The 10,789-nt window shown below is 33.1% G+C and overlaps 2 protein-coding genes across 2 annotated transcripts; one reads left to right on the forward strand and one right to left on the reverse strand.

The window, feature by feature from the left end:
* Positions 1 to 630: 630 nt before the first annotated feature.
* On the forward strand, positions 631 to 3,842 carry LOC106143022 (protein asteroid-like). The gene has a single exon (XM_060946075.1). The coding sequence runs from the start codon at positions 1,088 to 1,090 to the stop codon at positions 3,266 to 3,268; it is 2,181 nt and encodes a 726-aa protein (XP_060802058.1). The 5' UTR covers positions 631 to 1,087; the 3' UTR covers positions 3,269 to 3,842.
* Positions 3,843 to 6,086: 2,244 nt separating this feature from the next.
* Positions 6,087 to 10,539, reverse strand: LOC106142969 (androgen-dependent TFPI-regulating protein-like). Its single transcript, XM_060946691.1, has 2 exons — positions 10,319 to 10,539; positions 6,087 to 6,704 (listed from the first exon to the last, which is right to left on the reverse strand). Exons 1-2 carry the CDS (start codon positions 10,469 to 10,471, stop codon positions 6,138 to 6,140), a joined length of 720 nt encoding a protein of 239 aa, XP_060802674.1. The 5' UTR covers positions 10,472 to 10,539; the 3' UTR covers positions 6,087 to 6,137.
* Positions 10,540 to 10,789: the final 250 nt, after the last annotated feature.

Below are 10,789 nucleotides of genomic sequence, written 5' to 3' on the forward strand. Positions count from 1 at the left end.
GAGGCTGTCATTGTCATTGTCAAAATAGAAAAAAGAGCGTTCAGAAATTGTTCCACATACTAAATCTAATATATAATATCCCGTACTTCTCTGAAATGGCTTAATCGAATCTCATGAAATTTTGTGAGCTTATTGAGTAGGTCTCAGAATCGGTCAACATCTTTTTTTTCATACACCATAGTGATAATTGTTCTCCACCTTTAAAAAATTTTATTATCTAGAAATAATAATAATAAATAAATAATAAATATATACGTAACAAATTACACAGATTGAGTTAGCCTCGAAGTAAGTTCGAAACTTGTGTTACGAGATACTAACTCAACGATACTATATTTTAGAATTAATAATTATATAGATAAACATCCAAGACCCAGGCCAATTAGAGAAAGTTCGTTTCTCATCATGCCCTGGCCGGGATTCGAACCCGGGACCTCCGGAAATTACTTTAAAATTATTTATAGTGCAAAACAACGGTTGCTAGGACAGCTAGTAAGTATGTAATGTAACTTAGCAAGTACGTAAGTATGTAATTAATTTTCATAACGAACTGATAATATAGTACTTATCCTAAACATGACCATTATAATCATTTATAAACTCACATACCTTGGTCTCGTAAAATATTTAACAGAATATTTCAATATTTATAGGTTTTAATTTTTACTAGGTATTTAATATGTAATATATTTTTGAACGAATGGTTGCGTTTTATTTATTCCATGAACTCTTTTATTTTATGAAAATGTTACCTCGTAAAGATTATGTTAAAATCTCAAATGAGTACCTAATTCTTTAAATAATGTGATACTCATAATTCATAATGAGACCTTTTTTGTTTCCTATTGTGCAATCACTTGTGTAAATAAATAAGGGGAGGTACTACGTTGAATTGATATCAATAACAATAGAAGATGAAAAATAACCTACAAACGAAACAAGAACAAACCAAACATACGAGTCAAAGAGAATATAACCATTACGTTACTAATACGAGTAAAATAAACAAACAATCATGAAGTTTGACCTTAATTTAGCAATTTATTGGTTTTGTTAATAATTTAAGCTTTATTCAACGATCAATATCATGGGCGTAAGAGGCTTGACTACATATGTAAATAGAAATCAAGATGCTTTTCTGCAACAGTTTTTTCTTCATGATTCAAACCTTGTTATTGATGGAAACGGTTTGTGTGCCCAGCTTTATCGCTCCCTTAATTTCTTTTCGGCATTTGGTGGTGATTATGACAAATTTGCTTCGTATGTAAGGAAGTTTTTCAAAAGCATTCGGAAATGCAAAATAAATCCATACGTTATATTCGATGGTAGCTATGAAGCCCGCAAATTAAAAACTGCATTCAGCCGTTTGAGATCTAAGATTTATGGTGCATCCAAACTAGATCCGGTTACTCAAGGCAGTTTACAAATCTTTCCGCTGCTGTTGAGGTATGTATTTAAAGAAATTTTGACTGAAATGAAGGTACCATACACTATATGTGAATTTGAGGCTGATGCTGAAATAGCTGCGATGGCTAGGCACCTTGATTGTCCAGTATTGAGCTATGATTCAGATTTCTTCATATACAATGTCATCTACATACCATTCAATACTTTAGGACTAAAACCTGTTATGATTGAAGAAGACGGTATTACTTCTTTTGCATTTGAATGCAAGATTTATAAAGTTGAATTTCTGACAGACAATTTTGGCGGACTCAATGATGAAATGTTGCCATTAATGGCGACTCTTCTTGGAAATGATTATGTAGAAAAGAGGGTCTTTAAAAAGTTTTTTTCCCAATTAAAGTTACCTAAAAGTCGCACATGCAAGAATGAACAACAGAGAACTATTTGTGGTGTAATAAAATGGCTGCAGAATGAAACATTAGACTCGGCTATAGCAAAACTTTTGGGGCGGCTGAAAAAGAATGAAAAGAATAAAGTTTTTAATATAATAAAACAGAGTATTGCTAGTTATAAGAGCACAAGTTGCAGGTCCATGCAATATTTTAGTCTTCACAATGAAAATACACAATTGGAGTCAACACCACAAATCCCAGACAGTGTCAATATTTCTGATGAAGACAGTTCAGTTACTTCTTCAGATATAAGTGATGATGAAATTGACAAAAATGAAAGCGAAGATTTAATGGAAAATCCTGATGTTATAATAGGGATTTCTGATTGGTTTGCAGATGGAATAAGGAACCATACTATTCCTCCAGCTTATTTTAACCTTGTTCCACATCATATGCACTTTTGCTGTCCTCAAGCTGAAGACTATCGAGATGAAGACTCATTCCTTTGTACGTTACCAATCTTACGGTTTGCTTTTGATATTCTAACTGACTTCTCGGAAGAACATTTTGTGTATATCTGCAGGGAACATACCAATTCGTACAAGCGAATGTTTATAGGGAAAGAATATTCTATTCCTAGACCTCTTGAAAAGACATTTCCAGATTTATCTGCTGAGCAATTAAACACATACTTTTATAATTTTTTTAATGTTAAATTACCAAAATTAAACTTTGACGATATAAGGTTGTTGCCTGCAGATTTACAACTGTTCATGTTAGCTATATTATGGTGGGTAGCTCATTGTAATGTCCCAGTGGCAAATATTCACAGTTTATTTATTTGTTACATCATGTTAAGTATCATTGATGAGAAAACTGGTTCTTTCAGGGGTCTTAAATATTTTAATGATAAGTATGCAAAGAAAGTTGAAGAAATTAAGAAGAAAAATGTTAATTTAAATTCCAATGATGATTTGTTTTTAAATAAAAATAAGATATCATATGAAGATAGTTTAGTAGCAGCCAGTGTGTTATTGAAACACTTTGAAATTGACGATTCGGTTCGAAAGAAGCCGAAAAGTTATGACTCTAGAAGAATACATTCTTTTGCTCAATTTCAATGTTGTCTATTACAAATGAACTCCTTGAATATTCTTTGTGGAAGTCATTTTGAAACTACAAAGTATCATAAATGTTTTAATGGCACTTTTGTGTATAATATTGCATTGAAATTGGAGAAACAAATAGATCCTGTGCATTTTCTTCATCAGTATATAAATGGTGCTCATTCTGTGTTGAAATTTTATAATAGTTTACATGTTGTTTATCAAAGTATATCAGATAAAATGTGTTTATGTACAAGTAAATTGCAAGGAAAGAAAAAAAGACGAAGAAAAAGAATCAAGCAGGAAGATGGTGATCCAAATTCATTTCTTGTGGAAGGTTTCGAGATGAATGTGACAATATAAATTTTGTGTTGTTTAAAATTTTAAATATTCGTTTTCTTTCACATTTTTCATTATTTCTTCACTCCTAATAGTTGCAGCGTGATGTTATATAAAAAAGATTTTTCAATTTGAACCAGTAGTTCCTGAGATTAACGCGTTCAAACAAACAAAACTCTTCAGCTTTATAATATTAGTATAGATGGGCTATCACCTGTCATTGTCTGAATCTTAATTTAATCATAACCCGCTGAACGTTGCTTTTCAGTCTATGTCTATGTCAATGTCGGCTCTGTGTGCCCCGCAAGGGATATAGACTATACTTTCTATTTATTACATATTATATGTATTAAATAGATAATATTTAATATTATATGTATTAATAGGTACATATAATATTAAATATTATCTATTATATGATAATTTATTATACGAGGGTGGTTTGAAAAGTTCTCGGCCTAACCTAGATTTGAGGGTAGAAAAAAAATAAGAATATACTCATTCGATAGATTGATTCTTTATATACACTTGTGTTAAATTTCATTGTGATAGGTTGTGTGATTATTTTTTTACGATTTTTTGTTTGAGCTAATCTGACTCTCTACTGGAAAAATGGAAAAAACCGAAGTAAGAGCCGTGATTTAATATTTTGTCAAAAAATATGACACCTAGCCAAATTAAGGAAGACATGGATAACACTTTAGGTGAATCTGCGCCTTCGTATTCGACGATAAAAAAGTGGGTAGCTTTATTTAAACAAGGCAGAGAAAGCGTCGAAGATGACCCTAGGAGCGGAAGGCCTTCAACGTCCACCACGCCAGAAATTATCGATAAAATCCATAAATGGTTTTAGACGACCGCAGATTAAAAGTGCGAGAGATAAGTGACACTATAGGGATCTCAACCGAGCGGGTATTTAATATTTTAACCAATGAACTTGGAATGAAAAAGGTTTCGGCAAAATGGGTGCCGCGTTTGCTGACCGCCGAACAAACACTCAACAGAGTTGAAATTTCAAGTGAGATTCTGGCCTTGTTTAGGTCAAATACCGCCGATATTTTGAGAAGATTTGTTACCACAGATAAAACTGGGATACATCATTATATTCCTGAAACAAAAGAACAATCAAAACAGTGGAAACATAGAGGTTCTCCGCCTCCAAAGAAGACCAAGGCGATAAAGTCTGCAGGAAAAGTTCTGGCATCCGTGTTTTGGGATTACAGGGGAATAATTTTTATTGACTACCTTCCGAAAGGACAAACTATTACAGGCCCATACTATGCTAACCTGTTGGATAAATTAGCAGAAAAAATCCGTGAAAAACGCCCGGGATTGGCGAAAAAAAAAATCCTTTTTCATCAGGATAATGCACCAGTGCACAAGTCAGTTGTTGCAACGGCTAAACTCCATGAACTGCGTTTTGTAGTATTGAACCATCACCATTATTCACCGGATTTAGCACCATCAGACTATTATCTGTTCCCTAATTTGAAAAAACACCTGGCTGGAAAGAAATTTTCCACAAATGAAGAGGTCATAGCTGAGGCGGAACGTTTTTTCGACGAGTTGGAAGAATCGGCCTATAAGAGTGGCATAGAAGCGCTAGAATATAGATTAAATAAGTGTATTGAGACAAGAGGTTATGTAGAAAAATAAAAATATTTTTTTGTTTATTTATCTTTGTTTTCTTAGACGGGCCGAGAATTTTTCAAACCACCCTCGTATGTATGTTGGTAAGTATAGTAGTAGATAATTTATTATATGTATGTTGGTAAGTATGTAAAAAAACCATTGGAGGCGATTACAATAAAAATAATAGGTAGCCATCTCTGTATCTAAGTACACGCTAATTTACGGATGTACTGGACCGATTTTGATGAATCGTTTTTTTGCATTGTATAACTAAGTATTACTTAAATTTGGCAGACAAGACATTTGACATTTGCCTTTTTTAAAATATATTTGAGTGCGTTTGACCTCATTCTGCCTGAATCTGCCTGGTGGTGAGCAAGCTAAGGCTGAAGAACAAAGCGCGTGCACCGCGTTAGTAAGGTAATTTTATACCATGTTTGTACGATATAATTGGATAGGTTTTCATTAAAAAATATATTATATATATTGCTATATACTTCCTCATCTACGAGTATTTTTACAAACTTTTAAATTATTCCCTCCATCTTTATATGATATTTTGAGAATGTGATTTATTGAGAATATCATGACTTGCAAATATACCTACCTATACACCTACAGCGACTGAGGGAACCACACTCACATCATTAAGTACAGAGCTATATACCTAGTCGGCTTTACGGCTGATTTTTTTTCCGGACTGATAAAAGGCTGATTGCTTGACATGAAAATAGCGTGCCGAAATATTAACTAATAACTTTTTACCTAACGGATATTAAATGTTGAGGAAGTTAAACGGTGTGCCGTGTGGTTCCCGGCACCAATACAAAAAAGAATAGGACCACTCCATCTCTTTCCCGTTGATGTCGTAAAAGGCGATTAAGGGATAGGCTTTCAAACTTGGGATTCTTTTTTAGGCGATGGGCTAGCAACCTGTCACTATTTGAATCTCAATTCTATTCTATCATTAAGCCAAATAGCTGAATGTGGCCATTCAGTCTTTTCAAGACTATTGGCTCTGACTACCCCGCAAGGGATATAGACGTGACCATATGTATGTATGTATGTAAGTTAAACGGACCCCAGGTCTTAATGGCAGAGGGTGCAACTTACGCGCCAGGGATGGAGAGATTAAATGTTAAATTCGATTTCTAAATCGGCTGAATGTATAAGCGTCTAAGTAGTGGGACATGAATAAAAAGAACCAAAAAATAAATAAAAACATTTTAATAAATAACGATACATCTAAGTTATCACACAATTATTTGTTCTTCTTCATATGTCCATTAGCATGACCATTGACATAAGGCATTGTACTTCCCTTAGAGACAGCAGCATTCAATTTTTCTCCAATGAGATAAAAACCAATCGCAATGACTGTACTGATTGCGAAATACAAAATTCTTTGCGCGAGATTCAACACCTCAAAAATAGGGTAGGGCCACATCTTCGTATGGGCATACAAAAGATGGATATAAACGACATAACACATCGAGAAAAATAAAGTGTAAAATATTCCGAATGTTCTGGAAGGATAAATTCTCCTAGTTGCGATTAATTCTATAAACATGAAAACTGCAACTAACGTGTGCAAAACATGGTTCAGCCAGACTGGGAATATTTTCTCGATATAGTCTGGGAAGACTAGTTTTTTGTCAACAGTATATATGGTCCAGAATGCAGTCGATACGTATATGGCTACAGGGAATGCTAAACAAAATAAGTGGTCTTTGAGAGTACGGATTAATGGTGTCTTTTTGGGCGCTGGGGCGTCGGTGCCGACGATGTCGTTCAGGAAGGAAACGGCGAAGTAAATTGTCTGGAGTGTCTGAAACAAGAGATATTAACAATGGTCAAGGTTTGGAAATATTAAAAATTGATCATTATGCAAAGGTTCTGATTCCTGGTTGCGTTGTTTTCTCTCTGAGTAGGAGATTGCGAATCGCCATTAATTGAGGTCCAGAAGTTGGTAAAATTTTATTAACCTATTAACCGCCGCAGTCGTATATAAGCGACAGTGTGATTTTGACTTATAACCGCCACAGTCGTAAAATACCGACTACAACTTCCTAATCGAATTTTATTAAAACTATTGCCTTGAATAACTCATAAAAATAAAAATAATTACCTTAATCATATAAACGTTTGTTTTAAAACACTATCTATCCTCTTATTTACCTCTAACATTCAAGAAAATATCAATAAACATTCACATCTAATAGGTCGCTCAATTGGTGATTTACTAATAGTTGAAACGCCACAGTCGTATAATTCCGACAGTAGTGCTGTGGTAAAACAATTTTAATAAGTTATTAAAAATATATATATTTTATCTACCCGGGTATGTTGTTTGTGATAAAAATGAGTCAATCATATTTTCTCGATAAATAAAACCAATTAAGTATTGGTTTCTAATACAAAAGGGCAGATTTTATCCTAAAATCATCAAATATATATTAATCGTTATTGGTGATGTGCACATCACTAATGATACGAGTATTAAACTATGTGTCAGCGCCGGAGTCGGAAATATCCGTCCGCTTATTACGTCACAGACGGAGACGATATTGGCGAAGTGAGGGTAAGTTGATAATTTTATCGACATGTCTATATTAATTTGTTCGTAGGTAGGTGTAGGTGGTAGGAGAAAATTACTTCGTAATACGGTACGTACGGTAGTCTTACTGAGCTTTTATCTTAAGACTAAAATGTAAAACCGTACATACTACTATGCAAGCAAGACAAATATTTTTAATTTTATTGTTATATGCAATTTATCCAAAGAGAGTTAACTTCCCGGACCCTGCTAGTTATAAAAATATTCATATAAAATTAGTTGGTCAGTAGGTATATACTCAGTAGGCGAACAAAATGTTTAATCGTTTTATTGGTACTAAGCCGTGTATATACCTAAATAAAATAAAATTAACATCTTACCTTGATTGCCTTTCTATTAATATTATTATCACGATCGCAGTGTGGACGATACACGGACTTCTTATTGAACCTGAGTTGATCAGAGAATGAACAAACTGTAGGAAATGATGTTTCCTAGTGCGATTTTTATTCGATAAGTACCAATATTATTTTCTTGTTCTTCCTTTATTAATATATACTTACATGTTTATATATAAATGGTAATTGAAAAATAATAAAATATTTATGTTTTTATTAGAAACAACATTTGAATTTCAAATAAGCAATTTACGAAAAAAGCAATGTGATTGATTATTTTATATCGCGAATATTGTCGATAGTTGGAAATTAAGTTTTGTCAATCCCTTACTTATTCCTACTTTCTTTTGTACTTCAAAGCCACAGTCGGATATATACGACAGATAGGGATTTCAATATGTTTTAATTTAAAGAAATATCGATTCGACTCAATTGTATTACTGGTTCATTATTGACGATTTATACTATTGTAGTCCAAATTTTAGTGTATTATCTGTATGTTATTAATTTAAACAAACTTTTATTTATTATATTTAACTTTTATTCAGCTAATTCAATTCCTTATCGACATGTAAAGTGCACGACACTGGTTTTCATAGACGAAAATATGGCTCTGGCGCTAGGAACATTTTTGTCATAAAAACTCCCGGCGGCTAAAAGGTTAAATTGCATGTAACGTTTTTTGGACTAATTGAAACTCCTGGTAAAGGGTCAGGTCAAAAGTACCGGAAACCGCCGAGCTTGCATAAAGAGAGTGGATGAAGCGATGGAAGTATGCAGAGATCGTGGCAAATGGAAAGAGGTTGTCTCTGCCTACCCCTCCGGGAAATAGGCGTGATTTTTATGTATGTATGTACAAAATTAGAATTGGTCTCATTATAGAGTGTGAAGAGATAACATACCGACATACATACATATAAATATAGGTCTATACAATATTCACTTTCAGATTTATAAAATTGGGAAGTAAGAAACCTTGTTTTCAGTAAGAGATGTGACATCATTTTATTTGGTCAGTCGAAAACATCTCCACTTTGTAATTATTGTCGATGGCCTCTGTGGCGCAGGTCGTGTATCTACTTCCCTGTAACACTGAAGGTTCCAGTTCGAATCCCGGCCAGGACATGATGAAAAATGAATTCTTTCTTGGATGTACACGATATCGGCAAGTGGAAAGAGGTAGTCTCTGCCTACCCCTCCGGGAAAGAGGCGTGATTTTATGTATGTATGTACATACCTACATACATACATATGATCACGTCTATATCCCTTGCGGGGTAGACAGAGCCAACAGTCTTGAAAAGACTGAATGGCCACGTTCAGCTATTTGGCTTAATGATAGAACCGAGATTCAAATAGTGACAGGTTGCTAGCCCATCGCCTAAAAGAGGAATCCTAAGTTTATAAGCCTATCCCTTAGTCGCCTTTTACGACATCCATGGGAAAGAAATGGAGTGGTCCTATTCTTTTTTGTAATAGTGCCGGGAACCACACGGCACTGTATGTATGTATGTACACGATAATTCTTTGAAGTTAGCTCAATGTATGTAATTTGTCTTTTACATATACATAATATATTTATATATCACTTCGCATCAACGAATTAAGGCTGATTTAGGTTTCCTAAGGAAGATTATCTTAATAGCAATTTACTAATCAGTTCTCTAGCAAAAGGTAATGTAATCCATGCATTATGGATGCGAAAAGGACTTTTGCTTCAAATTAAAGCTGCTAGAAGGTACGATCTAAAAGATAATGTGTATGTAAACTTACTACTCTAGTTCTTGCGCGGGGTGTCGTCGGAATTTCCAAAAAAAAATATAACCTATGTAAATAATGAAACTCAATTCTATCTCTATGCCAAATTTCGTTAAAATCGGTTCAGTAGTTAGTGAGCCTAATCATTACAAACGAAAATATAAATATTCTTATATTTACCTTAGTATCTATCTACCTAGTATGGAAGTAAGTCTAACTTTCAAACTTTAATCCATGCGTTTTGTTCATATTTGAAAGGATTGGATATCTTCTGCATAAAAATTAATTTATCCTTCATTCAGCATTTTAAAATTAATAAGTAAAGGTATATTTATTTTCTTTAATTTTGATATTACGTAGGCAATATTTATAATTCATATTTAAAAAAAAATACTGTCTGAATTTTATGTCTCGGTCTGGGGCGCCCCAACGCCCACTTTACGTTGGGGAAAATTAAGAAGTGAAAGTTCCAAAAATAATTTTCAAAGAAATACACTTATTCACTTTTTAGAAAATATGTTTGTCCTAAAAATACATTTGTATAGAATATTGTTCACATGTTGTTAAGAGTTAATGGTGGGATAAATTTTGGTATTTTTTTGTTCTTAATACATATTATTTTGAACATTGGAAATTATACATCCACAAGAAAGATTTTTGGTCTTTAGTTCGTAACTCAAGAAAACATTTTTTTTTTAATAAATAGTTAAATTTAAAATAGGTACTTACGAAACACCATATAGTTAAGAAAACTTGTCGTCCCTTAAAAGATAATTCGGCGTACTCTTTGTTTGGGTAAGGGAAATCCAAATACATTTGATCATACCAAAATGAGTATAAATTTAAAATCACAACTGATATATGGAACACTGGACGATACATATTTAAAAAAAATAAAAATTAAAAATTAAAAATAGGTCAGTCTTGTATTAAGTCCGCGAGGCAACTGTTTGATCGACGCTCATTTGTGTTTTTTTTAAAGAGCAGACGTAGTTATTGTAACTTATTACTTTGATAAGTTATCTGAAATCGTGATTGTTAATTTGAATACATACATACAGATCTGATTTATTATTTTTTTGGTTGTAGTAAAAAATAAATATTTGGTTGATTTTATTTTATTTATCCATCTACCTGTCTCTATTAACCTGTCTTTCAGACATCTACGTAAATTTAATCATCATTATTATCGGAAAAAAT

This window comes from Amyelois transitella, chromosome 2 (genome assembly GCF_032362555.1).
Source record: "Amyelois transitella isolate CPQ chromosome 2, ilAmyTran1.1, whole genome shotgun sequence".
Taxonomy (NCBI): Eukaryota; Metazoa; Arthropoda; class Insecta; order Lepidoptera; family Pyralidae; genus Amyelois; species Amyelois transitella.

Excerpts from the sequence above, each read along its gene's own strand:
- LOC106142969 (XM_060946691.1), bottom strand. The coding sequence starts at position 10,471 with ATGTATCGTCCAGTGTTCCATATATCAGTTGTGATTTTAAATTTATAC. Across the intron at positions 6,705-10,318 it reads TCTTAACTATATGGTGTTTC|ACACTCCAGACAATTTACTT; the intron begins GTAAGTACCTAT and ends CTCTTGTTTCAG.
- LOC106143022 (XM_060946075.1), top strand. The coding sequence starts at position 1,088 with ATGGGCGTAAGAGGCTTGACTACATATGTAAATAGAAATCAAGATGCT.